The sequence below is a fragment of the Palaemon carinicauda genome, chromosome 2, assembly GCF_036898095.1.
Source record: "Palaemon carinicauda isolate YSFRI2023 chromosome 2, ASM3689809v2, whole genome shotgun sequence".
NCBI classification, from domain to species: Eukaryota; Metazoa; Arthropoda; class Malacostraca; order Decapoda; family Palaemonidae; genus Palaemon; species Palaemon carinicauda.
In genome coordinates, this window is record NC_090726.1 from 32,864,441 (window position 1) to 32,886,487 (window position 22,047).

The 22,047-nt window shown below is 40.8% G+C and overlaps 1 protein-coding gene across 5 annotated transcripts in view; it reads right to left on the minus strand.

Moving 5' to 3' along the window:
* The window catches only part of GluRS-m (putative glutamate--tRNA ligase, mitochondrial), a 130,989-nt gene extending 111,848 nt beyond the window's left edge, over nt 1-19,141 (minus strand). For 2 of the 5 annotated variants that reach the window (XM_068354509.1, XM_068354488.1), the window contains exons 1-2: nt 14,327-14,429; nt 10,558-10,713 (exon numbers count right to left, since the gene is read on the minus strand). In XM_068354509.1, the coding sequence (XP_068210610.1) occupies nt 10,558-10,702 (145 nt within the window). In that variant the 5' untranslated portion in view covers nt 10,703-10,713; nt 14,327-14,429. Of the gene's footprint in view, nt 1-10,557; nt 10,714-14,326; nt 14,430-19,122 lie in introns of those variants that run through there. The other 3 variants (XM_068354502.1, XM_068354499.1, XM_068354494.1) reach the window with 3 other exon arrangements.
* Nucleotides 19,142-22,047: the final 2,906 nt, after the last annotated feature.

Sequence of the window (22,047 nt, forward strand, 5' to 3'; positions counted from 1 at the left end):
AACAAAACGCTAGAAACGGTTTACTCTTACTGCAACGTGACACCGTGAAAATTCTCTCTCTATCGTAACGATAGAGCGCAAGTTGAACGTTCTGAACGTCAACAACTGCAGAGACAAAACAAAACGTTAGTTCAACTTTGAAAACAGTACGAGACTATCAAAGAAATTCTTTCAAAAACATTAAAATAGCATAATATGTTAACAGGTAAAACCGAAATGACGGGCTCAATGTTAATTAACTTCGGTACCAAGAAAAGACCGCCTACTATTAGGAAAGGTCGAATATAAACAAATATAAAAATTAATTTTAATAAGTTTATAATAAAAGGAAGTTAATCGAAGAGGCCTATAAAAGGCGGAGAGATATAAAATAAATCTATAACTTTGTTAAGCAAAATTAAGAAAGAGAGTCTATACTCTCTTAGACACCAACACTTCCGTCTAAGGGAAGGGTCGGCCATTTAAAAGTGAAAGAGAGTTCATACTCTCTTCGTCACCATAATTAATCAAATTAATACCAAAAACTAGCTAAGCTAATGATAAAACTTCCTGAATAGCGAAAGCTAAACTCTAGAGCAAAAACATCACCAAATCGTGAGCAAAAACTCCAGAATCAACAGCGTATCCATGTAGGTCTAGCCGGAGGCACGACAGAGGAAAAATTGAGGTGGTGTCAACAAGAAGTACTGCAGTACCTGGCCACAGGTGGCGCTGGTGAGTACACCCCCCTCTTGTATAGCGATCGCTGGCGTATCCCTTCCGTAGAATTCTGTCGGGCAACGGAGTTGACAGCTACATGATTATCGGGTAAGATTAATATTGAAAAATCAATATTTCCTATATAAACTATAAAAAACTTTAACAAAACAAGAGGAAAAGAAATAAGATAGAAAAGTGTGCCCATGTGTACCCTCAAGCAAGAGAACTCTAACCCAAGACAGTGGAAGACCATGGTACAGAGGCTATGGCACTACCTAAGACTAGAGAACAATGGTTTGATTTTGGAGTAGGAAAATTAATGATACTAATACATGTGTACTGTATTTCCTATTCTTAAAAACATCACAAATTTTTTAAGTAAATTGTATTTTTGCTAGCTACCGTATAAATACCTGAGTCCTTAGGTGAGGAGTATGTTTTTAGTGCAAAGATGGATGGCTGTTGAATCGTTAAACAAGCAATTAAGCGACAGGTGAGAGCAAGGACAATGAGCCCCACCCTCTGACCTGTCAAAGTTTCTTCACTTATGACCATTTTGCTCAGGGCTAAGAGGGGTGATTGATGAGGGAAGCACAGTATAATCTGAAGTGCTCAGGTTTGTATAGATAGGAAAAATAGGAACTACTTTAACAATTTGTGATATGTGGATATAAACCATTCCCCTTTAGGTCAGGAGACTCACTACTTATTGAGTCAGGAGTACCCCAAGAGCCAAACTGTTAGGTCCTTTTTCTTCCCCGACAATTTCAATCAACCTTGTCCTCTATGGGAACGAAGGAAATGACTTCAGCAAACTCCTATATATGTATCATTGGGAGGAATAGGCTGATAGGGTATGCTTTGTCTAAGAAAATTGGTACTTGGTCAAAAGAGAGCACCCTTTGCCCCAGAGGGGAACATAGCCTGGAATAAAATACCTGGCATATGATGAGCAAAAGGTTAGTATATACTATATTCCACCATACTTTCCCTTGTCTAGGGAGAATGGAGGACACCTTCTTTAGGTTCTAAAGAATGGAGCTCTGAAGTGTACAGAAGTTTAGATCCAGCAAGTAACCCTTTGACTGCTTCATCCTCAAGACAGAGCCAGAAAAAAATGGAGAAGGGCCAGTCCTTCTGGCTTCATTCCAGACTTACATCTATTGTATAGATTACCCTACCTGTAGAAAAGATGCTTACCATCATGTATTGCATCTGGGCTAGCAACACCACTAATTGAGCAGCCAACACAAGACCACGTGCAAAGATTTCTAGGGGCATGTAGATAGTCTAGTAAGATAAAGGGCATGAAGATGATCTGGTACATACACAATCCAGCCTTCAACCCCCTGGTCAACTGCAAGATTCATCTAGCCCCTAGCTTCATGAGTTCTAGTCTTACCTGAAACCTATACTCTCTCAGCAGTCGAGGCATATGCATTAACAGATCGACTCACGAAGACCAAAAGAGATCGTGTCCTAGACATCTCTTCTTGATTTTGTTAATTCTAAGGAAGAGTCACCGACATTCAGGTATGAGGTGTTGGGTCTTCTTCAGATAACAATGCACAGCCCTCACTGCAAAAGGCCTCTTTCCTCCATGACACTCCACACGTCATGTACAGATAGGATGGAGAACAACTTGAAACTGTGGACATGCCCCAACAGGGTTCAAGTTTTGCCATGTGGCCGGGGACTAGACTAATGTATTCCTACATTTCTCACAGTGGGAAACTAAGGAAGAGCAACCATGTTACTCCGTAATCTCTTCACCAGTTATACGGCAGCAGACAGTATTGTGAGTCAGAACCTTGACTGAGGCCTTCTCAACGGATTGGACGAGGTATCGAAAACAGTAGGACTGTTAAAAGCAAATCCTGCGCAGGCAAGCACAGGCAACTCCTATGAGGAGAGGTTTATCCTCTTTTGTCAAAAGACATTCTCAAGGCTGGGTAGTAGCTTTGATGGCTGCACCTCACAGGAGCTTCTCCCAGCCAGGAAGAAAAAGAATTCTGCAATATGGTCTAGAGATGATCCAACTAAAGAAGAATCCCTTCTATGGTATCCATCATACAGAATGGCTCACTTCCCTGGTAGAGTGAGGGTCAAGGGAGTACCTTCAGGATCTCAACAAGGCAGAAAGGGAACCCATTAAGCATGAGGTTGTCACCACCTGAGTCTCAGCATAATCCCATACAGTAGATTAGCCAACGGACCAGGGTTAAACGGAGACAGGGTGTAACTATAAAAGTGATCCCATGGACGTTAGATTACAATTTCAAACACAGATCAAGGAGTTGGATTTGGAAAGGGACCCAGAACGCTTCCTGTTTAGGCGTAAGGCAAACAGGTCGAGCCATGGAGAACCCTCCAACCAGAAGCCTCTCCAATATACCTGGATGTAGGGACCACTATAACCTTACAGCATTCCTTGGTGACTATGTGTGTCTACTAACCCATTCCTCTTGCTCAGTATATGACTGGCTAACAATTCCCTGGCACAAAATTTTGTCCCAAAATGCATCTGTTTTGTCAACTCAGAGCTAGACATAAGCCAAAATGGTAGTATTGTCATAAAAAGCCTCCTCAATGTTCTTGGAAGGATTGTAGCAATATAGAGGCTGTTTGTTCCAAGACATAGCAGAGTAGATGCTTCTTCATCTGACCACACAGCTGAGATGACCCTGTCAGTCAGGTGTGTGCTCTTCCTCTCCTTTGCAGCATCTGAGCACAGATGCATGTCAGGAGGCGAAGAGTCGAGTGGGACTTCCCTATGATGGTTCCTCATTAGTAGCCAAAAGGTAAGATTGACTCAAGCCTCCCATCCTGTCAGCATGAGAAGAGGTGGCAATCCCTGGAGATTAACCAGCAACTCTTCAAACAGTACAGTATATGAAGATATCTCTGGCAAAGGCATTCACTTGAGGTACAAGATTGTCCAGTGAGGAACAGCGGCTGAGATGATTCTACCTGTAGCTACATGTAGGTACAACCTGAGCAAGCATATTGGTGAACAGGTGGGAAGACAAATGACAAGTGAATAATAACTTTCCCATTTGGATAATCCTGTGAATAAGTGGAAAATTGTGGATAGTTTTTTTAATGGGTTTCTTATAGTTGACCATGGATAAGTGAAACCACAGATTTCTGACCCATCGTTAAGGAGTACTTACTGTAATAGGTTTTTTGAAAAAAAACATCATCAAAAATTAGATGTCTGATTGCAGTGTGACCTTAAATATGTTATTTTCATTAGTAAAATAAATTTTTGAATATACTTACCCGATAATCATGTAGCTGTCAACTCTGTTGCCGACAGAAATCTACGGTCGGGATACGCCAGCGATCGCTATACAGGTGGGGGTGTACACAACAGCGCCATCTGTGGTCAGGTACTCCAGTACTTCTTGTCAACACCACCTCAATTTTTTCCTCGGTCCACTGGTTCTCTATGGGGAGGAAGGGTGGGTCAATTAAATCATGATTATCGGGTAAGTATATTCAAAAATTTATTTTACTAATGAAAATAAAATTTTTCAATATTAATCTTACCCAATAATCATGTAGCTAATTCACACCCAGGGTGGTGGGTGGAGACCAGCATACATGTTAACAAAGAAGCTAAGTATCCCGTATTTTATTTTATTAGTTATTCAAAAATAACATAAAATAAATAAGTACCTGGTAAGGAAGACGACTTGAACCATTACTCTGCCTTTATTAAGTACGTCTTCCTTACTGAGCGTAGCGGTCCTCTTAGGATGCTGAACGACTCTTAGGTGCTGAAGTATAAAGGGCTGCAACCCATACTAAAGGACCTCATCACAACCTTTAACCTCGGCGCTTCTCAAGAAAGAATTGACCACCCGCCAAATCAACAAGGATGTGGAAGGCTTCTTAGCCGACCGTACAACCCATAAAAAGTATTCAAGAGAAAGGTTAAAAAGGTTATGGGATTATGGGAATGTAGTGGCTGAGCCCCCGCCTACTACTGCATTCGTTGCTACGAATGGTCCCAGGGTGTAGCAGTTCTCGTAAAGAGACTGGACATCTTTGAGATAGAATGATGCGAACACTGACTTGCTTCTCCAATAGGTTGCATCCATAACACTCTGCAGAGAACGGTTCTGTTTGAAGGCCACTGAAGTAGCCACAGCTCTCACTTCATGTGTCCTTACCTTCAGCAAAGCAAGGTCTTCTTCCTTCAGATGAGAATGTGCTTCCCTAATCAGGAGCCTGAATTAGTAATAAACTGAGTTTTAGACCTTGGAAGAGAAGGCTTCCGATTGTCCTCGTAAAGGTTATGACCTTTTTAGATAGTACCTAAGAGTTCTAACTGGACAAAGTACTCTCTACAGTTCGTTCCCCACCAAGTTGGACAGGCTTGGGATCTCGAACGACTTAGGCCAAGGACGTGAAGGAAGCTCGATTTAGCAAAAAACCGAGCTGCAAGGAACATGTAGCCGTTTCAGATGTGAAAACTATGTTCCTGCTGAAGGCGTGGATCTCACTTACTCTTTTAGCTGTTGTCAAGCACACGAGGAAAAGAGTTTTAATGTGAGGTCCTTAAAAGAGGCTGATTGGAGAGGTTCAAATCTTGATGACATAAGGAACCTTAGGACCACTTCTAGATTCCAGCCTGGAGTGGACAACCGACGTTCCTTTGAGGTCTCAAAAGACCTAAGGAGGTCCTGTAGATCTTTGTTGGTGGAAAGATCCAAGCCTCTGTGGCGGAAAACCGCTGCCAACATACTTCTGTAACCCTTGATCGTAGGAGCTGAAAGGGATCTTACGTTCCTTAGATGTAACAGGAAGTCAGCAATCTGGGTTACAGTGGTACTGGTTGAGGAAACTGCATTGGCCTTGTACCAGCTTCGGAAGACTTCCCCTTTAGACTGATAGACTCTGAGAGTGGATGTCCTCCTTGCTCTGGCAATCGCTCTGGCTGCCTCCTTCGAAAAGCCCCTAGCTCTTGAGAGTCTTTCGAAAGTCTGAAGGCAGTCAGACGAAGAGCGTGGAGGTTTGGGTGTACCTTCTTTACGTGAGGTAGACGTAGAAGGTCCACTCCTAGAGGAAGAGTCCTGGGAATGTCGACCAGCCATTGCAGTACCTCTATGAACCATTCTCTCGCGGGCCAGAGCGGAGCCAACCAACGTCAGCCGTGTCCCTTTGCGAGAGGCGAACTTCTGAAGTACCCTGTTGACAATCTTGAACGGCGGGAATGCATACAGGTCGAGATGGGACCAATCCAGCAGAAAAGCATCCACGTGAACTGCTGCTGGGTCTGGAATCGGAGAACAATACAACGGGAGTCTCTAGGTTATCGAGGTAGCGAACAGATCTATGGTTGGCTGACCCCACAGGGCCCAAAGTCTGCTGCAAACATTCTTGTGAAGGGTCCACTCTGTGGGGATGACCTGACCCTTCCGGCTAAGGCGATCTGCCATGACATTCATATCGCCCTGAATGAACCTCGTTACCAGCGTGAGCTTTCGATCTTTTGACCAGATGAGGAGGTCCCTTGCGATCTAGAACAACTTCCACGAATGAGTCCCTCCCTGCTTGGAGATGTAAGCCAAGGCTGTGGTGTTGTCAGAGTCCACCTCCACCACCTTGTTAAGCTGGAGGGACTTGAAGTTTATCAAGGCCAGATGAACCGCCAACAGCTCCTTGCAATTGATGTGAAGTGTCCTTTGCTCCTGATTCCATGTTCCCGAGCATTCCTGTCCGTCCAAAGTCGCACCCCAGCCCGTGTCTGATGCGTCAGAGAAGAGACGGCGGTCGGGCTTCTGAACAGCCAAAGGTAGACTTCCTTGAGAAGAAAGCTGTTCTTTCACCACGTGAGAGTAGACCTCCTCTCTTCGGAAACAGGAACTGAGACCGTCTCTAGCGTCATGTCCTTTATCCAGTGAGCAGCTAGATGATACTGAAGGGGGCGGAGGTGGCGTCTCCCTAACTCGATGAACAGGGCCAGCGATGAAAGTGTCCCTGTTAGACTCATCCACTACCTGACTGAGCATCGGTTCCTTCTCAGCATGCTCTGGATGCATTCTAGGGCTTGGTAGATCCTTGGGGCCGACGGAAAAGCCCGAAAAGCTCGACTCTGAAGATCCATACCCAGGTAGACAATGGTCTGGGATGGGACAAGCTGGGACTCCTCAAAATTGACCCGGAGGCCCAGTTCCTTGGTCAGATCCATAGTCCATCTGAGAATCTCCAGACAGCGACGACTTGTGGGAGCTCTTAAAAGCCAGTCGTCTGACGGAGCCGGACACAAGATCATGGTACTGCTGCACAGTCTGTGAACTGTCAACCATGGGGAAGCGAGGAAGTACAGCGACAACCCGAAGCTGTCTAGACTGTCTGGGTCGTACAGACAACTCCTTATCGGGTTGCTGAGGTTGCCGCACTGCGTCACAACAAGTCACTTCTGCTGGTTGTTGAACGTCTTCCCAGTGACACACTGACTCCGTAAACAAAAAATCCTCTAACAAGGACTAAGCTTGGACTGCATGTCTTGCAACAAAGCTCAAGGTCTATGGGAGCAGGTGTGGTAACAGACGGGGTTAGCGACTGAAGTGGAACCATTACCCTCCCTGGAAGCATGTTATGCTTAAATAAAAGTCCATAGGAAGCTAAGCAGCTAAAGGCTCCTCTCCAAATGACAGAGTCCTCAAGGGAATATCAGAAGGAGGGAGAATAGCACTTTCTCATCTACAGGAACCATATCCGAGAAAAGCTAAGTTCTCTCAGTGAGGGTTTCACTGGTGCAAAAGCAGCAGACCAGAAGGCAACGTTATGAAACTGCTTGACAGTCTTGTGAGTTGGCAACAACCAAAGATGTGTGACTGAGGAGCATGCGGTAAGGTATGCAGAGCATGCTGTATGCAGAGCATGCTGTATGTAGAGCATGCTGTAAGGAAAGCAGAGCATGTTGCATGGCGTGCGGCTTATGCTGCATGGGATGAGGCTCATGCTGCATGGGATGAGGCTCATGCTGCATGGTATGAGGCTCATGCTGCATGGGATGAGGCTCATGCTGCAAGGGATGAGGCTCATGCCGCATGCGTTGAGGAGGATGCCGCATAGTATGAGGCTCCTGCCTCATGGGTTGAGGCGGTTGCCGCATAGCATGAGGCTCCTGCCTCATGGTTTGAGGAGGATGCCGCATAGCATGAGGCTCCTCATAGCATGAGGCTCCTGCCTCATGGGTTGAGGAGGATGCCGCATAGCATGAGGCTCCTGCCTCATGGGTTGAGGAGGATGCCGCATAGCATGAGGCTCCTGCCTCATGGGTAGAGGAGGTTGCCGCATAGCATGAGGCTCCTGCCTCATGGGTTGAGGAGGATGCCGCATAGCATGAGGCTCCTCATAGCATGAGGTCCCTGCCTCATGGGTTGAGGAGGATGCCGCATAGCATGAGGCTCCTCATAGCATGAGGCTCCTGCCTCATGGGTTGAGGCGGCTGCCTCATAGCATGAGGTTCCTGCCTCAAAAGTTGCGTCTGCCTCAAGGGTTGAGGAGGTAGCTGCGCAGAGAGAGGCTCTTGCCTCAAGAGTTGAGGCGGTTGCCGCATAGCATGAGGCTGCTGCCTCAAGGATGGTGGAGGTTGCCGCAACGCATGAGGCTGCTGCCTCAAGGATGGAGGAGGTTGCCGCAACGCATGAGGCTCCTGCCTCAAGGAAAGTGGAGGTTGCTGCATAGCGCTGGTACCTGGCAACTCCCAATGCGGCAGCTCACGCATGGAGGCAGGAGGAGCCTCAACATCATACGTCTGGCAGGGTGGACTGCGCAGAGGTGGAGGAGCGCTCGCAGGAGGAGGTGTGCTAACCTTCTCTGCCTGAAACTCCTGCATCAAAACCGCAAGCTGAGACTGCATTGTCTGCAGCATAGACCACTAGGGTCTATGAAAGACAACAACAAACGGAGCTACTGTCCGTTGAGACTGAGGGTCTAAAACAGCTGGTGCGGCAACAGACGGAGTTACTGCCTGTTGCGGTACCACCTTGCCTCTCTGGGAGGTGTGCAGTTGTCGTACTGCAGCAAGTCCGAACTGACCCAGTGCTAATGGCTACACCTAGGAGTTGGACTTGCGCGGAAGGGACCGACTTGCACTTAAAAGCTGCAAGATTTGGTCCATGGTTTCTGCGAGAAACCTCTTCCGCAGACGAGGAATAAATGGGCTCTCTCGTCTTTGTGTGGGTGGGGTGATCACGTCGGCTACGTGAGTTGGTTACACCCGAAACCACGGAGGGAAACGTCTGTTCGTCGATCAAGGCCTGATGAACCCATAAGTCCTTCGACGTTACTTCTCCCCTGGGCTTGGGAGCTTGTAAGAGGTCCCAGACTAGGCGAACAACTGGCACGAACAGACGAACCCTCGAACGCAACACTGTAACACTTTGCGCTTATCACTTTATCACTTTTGATTTTCTGTTTGCACTTATTTCACTGAACTCGAAACTTTAAGTGGTTTGTACCTGAAACACGCAATTCTATCCTTCATTAAAAGTTAGTAATCGCGAAAACAGTATTACAATGTAACAGAAAAACATAATGAAAGATAAATAATTCAGTGGCTGAAAAAGAGACTAAACACTAGATCAAATAAACTACGTTTAAAATCTCTCACCGCAAAAAGCCTGGGAACAAGAATAAAACTCTAGAGACGTTTACCTTCTTCCCCTAAAGAGACTAGGGAGAAGAGCAAAAACGATAACAACGTTACCCGCTTGAACGAAACGTTTACCCTCCTCTCTCTCCCTCCGTCTCTATCTCTCTCTCTCTCTCTTTTGACTTAGAACCTGAGAGATGAGCCCAATTATATATATCGTTAAAACATATTATTGTTAAAGGAAAAAAACTGAAAGATTTCCCAAATAAAAAGTTCCTTTATTAGAATTAAAACCATTTAAGCTAAGAAAGAATGAACAAAACGCTAGAATCGGTTTACTCTTACTGCAACGTGAAACCGTGAATCTCTCTCTCTATCGTAACGATAGAGCGCAAGTTGAACGTTCTGAACGTTAACAACTGCAGAGACAAAACAAAACGTTAGTTCAACTTTGAAAACAGTACGAGACTATCAAAGAAATTCTTTCAAAAACATTAAAATAGCATAAAATGTTAACAGGTAAAAACGAAATGACGGGCTCAATGTTAATTAACTTCGGTACCAAGAAAAGACCGCCTACTATTAGGAAAGGTCGCATTTTGTTAATCGAAGAGGCCTATAAAAGGCGGAGAGATATAAAATAAATCTATAACTTTGTTAAGCAAAATTAAGAAAGAGAGTCTATACTCTCTTCGACACCAACACTTCCGACTAAGGGAAGGGTCGGCCATTTAAAAGTGAAAGAGAGTTCATACTCTCTTCGTCACCAAAATTAAATCAAATTAATTCCAAAAAACTTGCTAAGCTAATGATAAAGCTTCCTGAATAGCGAAGGCTAAACTCTAGAGCAAATACATCACCAAATCGTGAACAATAACTCCAGAATCAACAGCGTATCCATGTAGGTCTAGCCGGTGGCACGACAGAGGAAAAATTGAGGTGGTGTTGACAAGAAGTACTGGAGTACCTGACCACAGATGGCGCTGTTGTGTACACCCCCACCTGTATAGCGATCGCTGGCGTATCCCGACCGTAGATTTCTGTCGGCAACAGAGTTGACAGCTACATGATTATCGGGTAAGATTAATATTGAAAATTTTACTTTAATGTATGATCAAAAGTCTTTACAACTTGTGCCAATACAACAATATATATACTACACTAAATTCCATACACACCAACATTTCTAACAATGAATCTTATTCTTCCCACAAAGTAAAGAACTAAAAACTGAGCTGGTTTACCTGTGGGACTTGGGGCAAATCTTACTCTAACTTCGGAGCATAGATTCTTTGAAGAGAAAATACTTCGATTGGATGTGATCTGCCGGCAGAGTTTTGAAGGAGAGACCAATATCTTAGCATTCCTCCACAGCACATAAAATGTCATTTTCAACCTGTCTAAATAAAAAATGGTAATTTTATCAGGATATGCTATGTTAGGTTTATTAAATTCAAAGGAAACTTTCATCAACAAAAAAATACAAAGGTGGACTCTGAGCTACTAGGCATAGCATACTGTATCTACTATGATTTATATAAACATTTAAATATGCAAAGTTCATCTACACTACAAAATACAAGCTAAAAGGAGACTCAGTGACAAGAAGTAGTGTATAGTTAAGTTTCTCCTTGAACTACCCTGCATCCTTATTACAGTTTTACCATTTGAGTTTGTTCTCCCAAGTCCCAACTCAAAACACATAGGTTCTCACCTTAGTGGCTACTGCCCCATATTGATATTAAGCAACTTATATACGTATTATACTGGTTACTCTAAAAAGCATCTCGCATATCAAATCAAAATTGAAGAATATTTCTTGGCTGTAAATAATGCTACATACAGTACTGTATATTGGAAAATTAATTAACTAAAACAATCAATGATGAAGTACTCTCCTCTCATACAAGGATGTTTTACTTTTATCTTTTCTAAGTGATTTATTATTCCTGTAAGTGTTTATGTTGGTTATGTCTTGCTCTTCCCACTTTCAGGGGAGGGTTAAATATTGCCAGCAAAGTTGTTTTTACTCCATTCTTTTCAAATCAAAACAAATTAGCAACCCAGTTGTCAATGCATGTGATTCACATAAACATTAGCATTTTTCAGAGTTCTTTACGTCACTCTGCCATATCAAACACCTGCCCTTTCAATTTTGACATCTGGTTAGCGAGTTGTAATGAGTGTCATTTATTACCCTGTTATTTAGCCTAATTCCTACATGAAATTATTTGTGACACCAAAATTTGTGGGACATTTAAAAGATGAGGTAATAAATAGCATGTCAGGTAAGTAACATCCCTATTTTAGGTAAGGTTAGGGCATATCCCTGTAATTTCATTCAATGTAAAGAGTCCTACATCAGGTTAGGTGAGGGATCTATGGAGGCAAAGCCCTCAGCCAGGTAACGACCCAATGCCTCAGGTTAGGTTAGGTAAGATTAGGCTGCATTTGTGTAAATTTTCTAGTTGTAGTAAAAGTATATACTCTATGGCTTTTAAAGGTTTAAAGGTCGCTCATGAATAGCAGAGGCAAGGGACAGTGACATTGCCATAGCAATCAGGACAATGCCCAAGAGACTGACCATATATTATATGATCAGCGCCCAAGCCTCCTCTCCACCCAAGCTAGGACCAGGGAGGGCCAGGCAGTGGCTGCTGATTAGTCAGCAGATAGACCTATAGGCTCCCCCAAATCCCCCAACCTTAACTCACAAGGATGGTAAGGTTGCAGACACTAATGGCACTAACGAGTCTGAGCGGGACTCGAACCCCCGACTGGGAAACACCAGGCAGAGACATTACCAATCAGGCCACAGCAACCCTGATACTGTTGCCTTGCATGAAAAAAATAATGTTTTGGAGTGTTTATTTAGTAACAAGACTGTTGTACTTTTCTTAGAGGTGCATTATATTTGATTTTGGGTTTTGGTAAATAATTAAAAGGTAAAAAAGTTAAAGGTGTCTGATATCATTTCCAGTTTCATCAGAATAGACGCTCCAGAACGTCAGCCGGGCAAGCCCAATGCCCTACTGTGGTTCCCAACTACAGCAGAAGCCTACCAAGTAAACGGCTTAAACTCAGGGTCCCGGGCTGGAATCGATCACCTGCCTCGCGAATGCTAAGCTAACACGTTACGCTGTACTGTTATCGATACCATTAAACAATGGAACCTCACATTCCCCCTAACCTCACCTAGAAAACTGTATCTTTCCTTGACAGAGGGCTCTGACGGCTGCACTCTTCCACTTACTTGAATCTAGGACACCATATACTTCCTCATCAAATATCGCTATATCTTCCCTGTCCAAAAACCATTGTTTCCTACTAAAGTTCTATGTGCGGGTAAGAAATACTTGTTTGACCTTATTAGATTGCTTGGTGCTGTTTTGGTATGTAATCTAAAAGTTGGGCTTTTGCTTTGGTATGCAATCTCATCTGATAATAGCAATCTCACTTTACTTCATGGCAAAGCAAGAATCATTAGATTTTCTAAAAAAAATATATATACCGGGAATACCTATCTAAGAAACAATAATCAATCATTGATGTTAGCGTGAGCAGCTCAATATTACCACTTGCCAGTACATACGGAGCTTGATGTTTTTATTTTTTTGCAAGCAAAGCGAGCACACGGCAAAGCAGGAACCATTATATTTTCTATTTTTCTTGTTTTTCTATCTATTAAAAATATTGAGATCACATACCAAAGCAAACTAATAATTTCTGAGATCACGCCACAAATGTGATCGCATACCAATACAGCACTGATTGCTTTCATGAGTTACCTCACATTATTATATCAATAAACAAAATGCTTACTTAATATACAGTATAGGAGGAGTGTTTGAAGATCGGTGGTCGCAGTTAGGCTCAGGCTACGAAAGGTCTACATCATTTGACTAAATCACCTTTATGGCCTAACGATGTGGTAACTTCCCTGTCTGGTGAAAGCCTAACTGAGGTTCGAGTCCTGCTCAAACTCGTTAATTCCTTTGGTCACTGTAACCTCGCCTTCCTTGTGAGCTAAGGTGGGAGTTTTGGGGGAGCCTATAGGTCTATCTGCTGAGTGATATTTTTTAGAGCAAGAACTAATAAATTAAAACTAAACATTGTAAATAGACACAATGGGGGGAATGTAAATTGTAATTTTTGTGAAAATGAGGAGGAAGATTCGATACATTTTTTGTTGTTTTGCCAAGAACATAGAAAAGAAAGGAATGAAATAATTGAGCTTCAACACATATGAGGAAAACCTAAAGAAAATAGTTGGATTAGTGAAACAAATATAGAAAAGGAAAAAGAAGTATTGGAGCCTTTGTATATCAGCAGCCAGTTCCTCAAGCGTTGATTAGAAATGGACATCAACTAACCTAAACTTCCCCTCCCTAACCTAACCTACAAGCCGTGTCCATACCTACTTGCCTAACGGGGGGGGGGGGGGGGGCGCTAACGCCCCCTGCAACCCCTCCTCACACTGCCGTATTTAACCTTATATGGAGGAAAAGACAAAATAGTATAAGAAGATAATCTTTGGAGGCGCCGTTGCAAAGGCTATGCCTCGCCCTGAACCTGAATCATAGGCAGCTATTGCCTGGCCCTCTTTGGTCCTAGCTTGGGTGGAGAGGAGGCTTGGGCACTTATCATATTTATATATGATCAGTCTCTAGGCCATTGTTCTCCTTGATAGAGCAATGTCACTGTCCCGTGCCTCCGACATTCCTGGCGGCCTTTAAACCTAACTTTACCTACGTTGGCATATCCTTTACAAGTGGCCCCAGTTATATCTACTACCGGAAAAAATAGTTCTGAAACCTTGTTTTGTAACCATTAGATGTAATAAACATCGTGAAGTCCTTTTGTGAATATTAACCACTTAAAAAATAACGTTGGGAAAACAGCTATTTAGCCCATGAGAATGAGATTACGGCTTGCCTAAGGACGTTGAATTCAATTAACTACAGATCTTTCAAGCATATAATATTCAAAATACAAATATAAGCATGGGCTTACACTTAATTAACAGGTAATTCCGGCTTCTACATACAACAATCACTGGTTTACGGTTTGTTTACATAAATTTTGGGCAAATAGAAGGACTGTTAGTAGTACTAATAGAGTTAAATCCTTAAAACTCCTCTCCTAGTATATTTCCTCAAGCTGAGAATTGGAAGGAAGGATACGAATAAAACTAGAGAAATCAGAACAGTAACTGAATATATTTTTGGGGGAGGAATGATGTGGTTAAAATGGAGACCATAAATTGACCATACAAAATGGTATGAAAATTTTCAATATATGAAACATGAAATAATGAAATACGGAAACTGGGCAAAGGTGGGAGATATGGCGTGAATAAAAATCAAACTATATGAAGCTGTAGTAGTCCCAACCATCTAAGCTAACTTAGAAACATAGAACAGAGCAAAATCAAGTGAAAAATAAGAAACTGAAAGGCATACAGTATAATATAATGAAATGAATACTGGAACAACCCTCGTCAACACCATACTGGGGACTAAAATCTGAAACAGGGATATGGCCGGTAGAAAACCAAATATAATATGAAAAGATTATGCAATTCCACATCATAGTAATTACAGAAAGAAAGGCATTAGTGAAAAAGTTTGTAGATGAAATGAGAAAGCTTTATAAATGATACGGGGTGGAGAAGAGATGGGAATGTGTAAAAAGGTATGAAATAAGGATGGAGGAATGAAAACGTATACAAAAGAAACTAAAGCATAACATAAGATCTGAAATAAAGAGCAAGGTTAGTATGAACATGAAGGAAATGACGAAGAAACGATTCACGAGTGGAAAGGGTCAGAATGAGATATATAGAAGAATATACTGCAAGGGAAGCTATTATAATACTGATGGACAGTAGTGTAGCCTTGGGGTGCCTGGGGCCACATGCCCAATTCAAAGCTTGTGCCCCCAGCGAAAATTCTTTTCAAAAGGATCCTCCCCCCCCCCTTATTTTAAAATCTGTTACAGGGTGTACCCTGTTCTTGGACGATTTATTTCAAAAAGTAACTTCACTGTATTGGGTTACAGCAAATAAAAAAATGAAATAGGAAAAGCTCCTGGAACTGCATATGTAGCTTGATAGATTATCACAAGGCCACATTTTTACATAGAAAGATTTTATATCTCAGATAGAATCAGGGAAGTGCATCGATATTGCATCAGTTTCAGCATATGAAAAACAGATAAAAAAAAAGCCATTATATGAAACGAGTTAAAAAAGTACTGTGCCTGGCAGAAAAACAGAAAATCGCACAGGAAGGACACTGGAAGCAGCAACAGAGGTAATTTTCTTGAAATACTACATCTAGTCAGTGAATATGATATTATTGTAAAATAGAGGCTAACGGGAATATATAGCGTACAATAGAATTATTTATAAGATATGTCTTATGACTTATCAAGCTCTACATTTTGAAAGACCAAAATACATGAACAATTGACTGAGTGCCTTTCACCTTGACACTTCTATGATCTTGAGACATAGTGTAGATCGTCATAGATTGAATGAACCAAGATGCAATTCAGATATTGGTTTTAGAGCTTTTGTAACGTGTGCACCAAGGCTGTACAATAAGCTGCCTGAAAATATCAAGAACAGTGAAAATTTGCAGATTTTTAAGAAGTTGAAAACCCACTTATTCACTGAATGCTACGATTTGAATGAAAAGTGCATTAAACAAGATTATAGATGTTAACTCAACGTGTACGAGGGAGGCCCTGCGGAGCGCTGCGTCAGCAGCGGAGCGGGGCCTTGAAGACTACTCACAAGTAACAAGTAACAAGTAACAATATACAAGCCCCGAGGTTTAAAGGTTTAAGAAATGATAGCATTATAAGTGATGAAATATCCAAAGAAGTACATGTTAGTACTGACTACTCAGTTATGGGCAATGAAAACAAAAACATGATTGCGAAGGAACTGCTGTCACTTTTAGTAAGATACCAACAATATTTAGGAAACATTTAGGGATTTTTTACATTTACATGAATTGAATGCCAGATAATATAAGTGAAAAATATTAAAATATTTAAATCTTGCAACATTATCCAAATTATTGTATAGGACAAACTTACCATAGGGCCTCTGTGATGAGTGGTGTAAATGAAGGTGTTCAGGTATTACTTAAGGAAAATACCCGAAGAACAGGCCCAGCAGGGTACATTCATTGCTACAACCATCGACTAAATCTGCTGATAGTTGATTGTGTGAAATTAGTCAATCTAGCAGCAATCTTTGCCCTTTTTGAGTCTTTATATGTCTTCATATTTTCACATGCACCTCATGATTTATTTGTCAAGAAGCAAAGAGTAATGCATCCAATACAGTAGGCGAACAAGCTAAAGAAAACGAGTGATACAAAGTGGTCCTGACAGTACTAATCTTTTAAAGTCGATCTAGATACATTTTCCACAGTCATAGCAACTTTGCAAAACATAGCTGAGGCACACATACGAAAACGGGCTCATGACGACAACAGCTTACTGCATTTTTCAAAAGACCAAGTTGTTTTCTGACACTTTGTCACTTGGCCTATCAGCTGAAGCAGATATGGTTAAGATAGTTGTAGAACACTTGACATCTAACTGTGGGCAGAAGCTGAAGCTGTTGGAAATCTTGGTAGTATACCTTTTGAAAAGCTAACCCAGAAGAGGATGACTAAACCCTCCAGATGTCTACAGGCCAGCATAGTTTTGGAGGCAACTGACCAATAGAACACAGAATATAGCTATGAGTCACTTGAGAATAACTATTGGGTAAACCTGTACTATGAAGTGTTAGATTGATTGCTTGTATAACTCCACTGAAAGATCAGTGATCCTAATAAAAAGCTGCTTAAATCAATGTCTGTACTACATCCACACAGCTCAAACTTTCTGGATTTAGGCACTTTAAAACCATTTGTAGAACAGTATTGTGTGGATGAAATACTTAGATGAAGAGCTGTGACAAGCAAGAAGACTTGTGGAAAAGTAGAAAAAATTAGACACTTGGCATTGGCAGTCTAGGTGAACTTTCATGAATCCATATAACGGAGCATTCACAGATCTGTGCAAATTCATTACATTGCACTAGTACTGCCATTCATTTAACATCGTGTGAGTTTTCCTCAACGAGGCTCAATAAAAGTGACCTCTGATGCACCATGTCTGACACTAGATTCTCAGCACTGGCAGTTATTATGATTCATTAAAAAAGAGCAAAAGATATTGATATGGACCACTTTGTTTCTATATTTAAACAGAATCAGAACATAATTAATTTTTTTTATAGATTTTCAATTAAACACCGTTGCTTTTATTTGTAAATTTTCACTTTTTCGTTGTCTTTCAATGCAACAAGTGCTTTAATTTTCAATTAAAATTACATGGTTTTAATTATCTTTTTATATATGAAAAAGATTTAGTTGAATATTATCTGGTATAGCCTATACGTGTGCACCTCCTAAGAAAATCAAGTCCTCCCTCATGTGGGCCCCCATAAAATGAACCCTAGTTACACCGCTGACGATGACTATGCTCAGTGCAGTGAAAAATGGAAGATAGGGGAAGGCACCTGGTTTTAAACAGATTCCCCGACTGATGCCACGTCTCCACAGCTCACCTTCCCACTCTCCAAACCCTCCCCCTTACTCTCTCTTATTCTTATTCTCCTATTCATCACCAATTATCTCTGCTTATCCCTTCTAACAAATGCTCGTTCATGTAGTCCTATTTTTATAACTAATAGTCCCAATTTCCTTTCAGTCATTATTACACTTTTAATTCATGATGACACCCCAGTTGTTCCTTCTCCCTGGCCCTCTCCATCATCCCCCCTCCCCCCCTAAACTTCACTCGACTCCAACCAACCACCAATGTGGCTCACTTTTTACTTCTATCATAAACTTTGTTTTTTATTTCATCATTTTATCCCTTCTCATCAGCCTAGGGTTTTGCCTCCTTCACTGCTCATTCTCTTAACCTGCTGTTGCTCACCGTCCTTGGGCCTCATCCTTTTTGCAGGTCCTGCCATCCTGGTCTTAGTCAGGAAGGTTAATGGTCTTGGCAAATCCCACAGATCTCTCATTCAAGGCAGGAAGGCTGCAATAGATAGAATGTTCTGTGTTCACCAGGGTTCAAGGAAAAGGCTGGAACTCCCTTGGTCCGAGCCAGCCAAGGAGACATTCGTCAAGGTTAATATGCAGGGTTCAGCTCATAAAGACTCACTATAGGCAGGCCGGTCTTCTAAGATCCTACTGCTAGCCTTTTTGAGCTTGGTGGTTGCTACTCTGACTCCGCCTATGTAGGCTGAAAGGCTTGGAGCTCAGCACATCATGTTCACAGCCTTGTAGGTCTCAATCATAGAGGCAGCAGCAATGTTGACTCTTCAAGCAATATTCTGGTTAGACCACTTGTCAATCATGTACAGTTGGATATAAAGCTGTGAAAAAATTACCTCTCGGACACAGAAAAGAAGAAACAGTTCAAGGACCTTTGGTGCACTATAGGCGACTAACCAATGAGCTAATTGGAGTGAATTCTGAAAAAGCAAGACACAGTGGCCTCCAAGTTCGCAAGGTGCTGATGGTTTTTTTTTTTTTTTTTTAATTCATCACTTAGAAGACTTTCCCTATTTCACTTGGAGTAGGTAGAGCTGACAGCCAAAAAGCGGAGTTTTAATTCAGATTCGCTTCTCAACCGAGCGGTATCAATTAGGAGGTCTCAATCTTCCTCCTCAAACCATCTTTCTAGGTCATCCCCCTCTTCTAGACAAACGACTGGACTAGCTAACATACCGGAGATGTATAAGAGTGACCTTCTAACTGCACCATCAACATCTTGGCATCTAGTGTTTCATCAAAGAAGGGCTTGGAACCAGAATCGTAGAGGGAAAGCTAAGTAAAGTCCTCAGTCACATTAAGCCTGGCAATTCCTCCACCCATCCACCACCTGTGGGGGGATTATTAATATTGTAATTATTATTATTACTTGCTAAGCTATAACCCTAGTTGGAAAAGCAGGCTGCAATAAGCCTATGGGCCACAACAGGGAAAATAGCCCAGCGAGGAAAGGAAACGAGGAAAATTAAAAAAATATTTCTAGAACAGTAACATTAAAATAAATATTTCCTATATAAACTATAAAAAACTTTAACAAAACAAGAAGAGAAATTAGATAGAATAATGTGGCCGAGTGTACCCTCAAGCAAGAGAACTCCACACTATGGCACTAATCAAGACTTGGTTAACAATTGTTTGATACTGGAGTGTCCAGATTATTCAGTGTGTGTGTGTGTCTGTGTGTGTGTGTGTGTGTGTGTGTGTGTGTGTGTGTGCGTGTGTGTGTGTGGGCAAAGAGAAAATGAACACTACAAATGATAAAGCTCTTGGCTACTGATTTTGATTTGCACATTTATATCAATTACTTGTAATTCAGTTACTGGGTCAATGAACTGTTAGTAACCTAGTCAATTTCGAGAAAGGAGTCTTGTTGGGAGGAAGATTGGCAGTCTTGCCCCAGACGGCCACTAATGACAGAAAATAATGTACGGAAAATCGAAAAATCACAATAAACTAGGAACAATTAAATGCATAAAGTTCCATTGATATCTGACATAAGTGAATAGAAAAAAAAATGAATTAACTTACATAGTAAATGCCTAAAAGTCCAGGTCATTGTCGATAAACGAGAACTGGATAAAGAATTGTAGACAAGTCTGACTTCTCTTTACAATTAACACTTACTTTCTTATTTGAGGGCTGAAGATTAATACAGGCCAATGCGATCAAAGTAGAAGAGTTGGTGAGGTCAGAGAAATCCTATAGATATGGATATTTTGTGTTTGTTTGGATGTACAAAACCATCGATAGGGAAGAGAGAAATATATTAAGAAACAAAGCGCATTAAGTGTTTGATGCATACATGCAAATAAAACATAACTTTAATTCTTATTCAAAACGAAAAATTCCAATTAAATGGCAAAACCATCTCTATAATATGATGTCCTGCTGTATTCTGTGATAGCATACCATTTGGAGTCCGATTAAAAGTTTCCTTAATACTAGACTGGGGCAATCCTTTGATTTTCTCCTCCAACTGAGTTAAGACCTCGATTTTCTAATTCCACCCCTCGTCTTCAGTATAGGATAAGGATTTGGGTTCTATACTGAACCAATCTTTTGATTTTATTTCACAATACTTCATAAAAACTACATTATTTCCGTCCGTTTTTTCTTAACACTCGTGGCCCACTGACTATATCCCTACAAATTTTAATTTTCCCCTACATTTTATCATTTATCCCGTAGGGATTCCCTACTCCCTACATTTCACTAGAATCCCCTACGGTAGGGATTTTCCCCTACGAGTGGCAGCCCTTGTCTAGGCTCAACTAGCTCATCGAAGGAGAGAGTACGAGCACAAAATAATTGCTATTATAGATTAAACCAAACATCCTAAGGATGCATAAAAATTTATTAATTTGAAATGAAATGATAAGAAATTAAGCTTGCATATTTATTAAAAAACAAGAGAATAAAAAATAAGAATGGGGTCATCAAGTAATCTCAACGGAGCACAAGCATATAGTATTTTTCAGATGCTTGCAAGCTTGCAGCGTTTTGTGTGTTATGTAAACAAATAAGGTTACTGTAATTTTTCACTTGTGACGAAACTTTATATTGTTTTGAATAAACATTTAGTTCATTTATTAATGACAATCTGTGCGTAATATAAGTTTTAAACAGTGATTCAGAAGTTTACAATGTATAAAACCAAAAGTAGCATATTTCCGTAAGAATCTGCTCCGTCTGAAGAGGAGTCCTTGCATAGTGGCGGCGAGATAAGAAACACATCTTCGACCTCCAAATTCAAGTAAGTTGGATGACATAGATATTTAACACAAATTTAATTAATTTTTTCAATTTTTTTTTTTTTTTATAATTTTCTTAAGGTTATATATACTTAAGTAATTAATTAGTACATATTCATTCATTTTTCACATATTTAGATATGGTATAGTTTGTATATGTATATTTAAATAATTCACCAATAACTATAATACTATATATATATATATATATATATATATATATATATATATATATATATATATATATATATATGGTAAATTTGTATCGTATTACAGGGTGTAATTCCGAAACATCATTTGCGACGGAAACGAGTGTCATTTTCGGAGAGAGCGTAACTTTTTCTATAAGAAAAAGTAGTTTTTTCCTAGGTTACATTGCCCTGTAATACACTGCAATAATACCTATATATATATATATATATATATATATATATATATATATATATATATATATACATATATATACATATATATATACACACAGTAATAGTTGATAGATTATATTCTATGTGTATACACTTTTAACTGCAAATACATGTATATCTATGAACTATTGTGTCTGAAATAAAGGTTTGAATGATTGAATAAGTACTGAAGATTTTTGAAGGATCACAAAATAAATTATATAATTTTTGTAGCAGCATTCAAATTACCAATTCCAATCTGTCTTGAAGAAAGTTTTCATTTTGAATTAGCCTGTAAATATTTGCATTATACATCGATCGTTTGCTAATCCAAATGAGTCCTTAAATGATTATTGATTCTGACCAACCGCCTCAGATTTAATTGTAAAACCTAATGAACTAGTAGTGATTAATTGATATATGCTGTTTAAAATCATGTGGGGAAC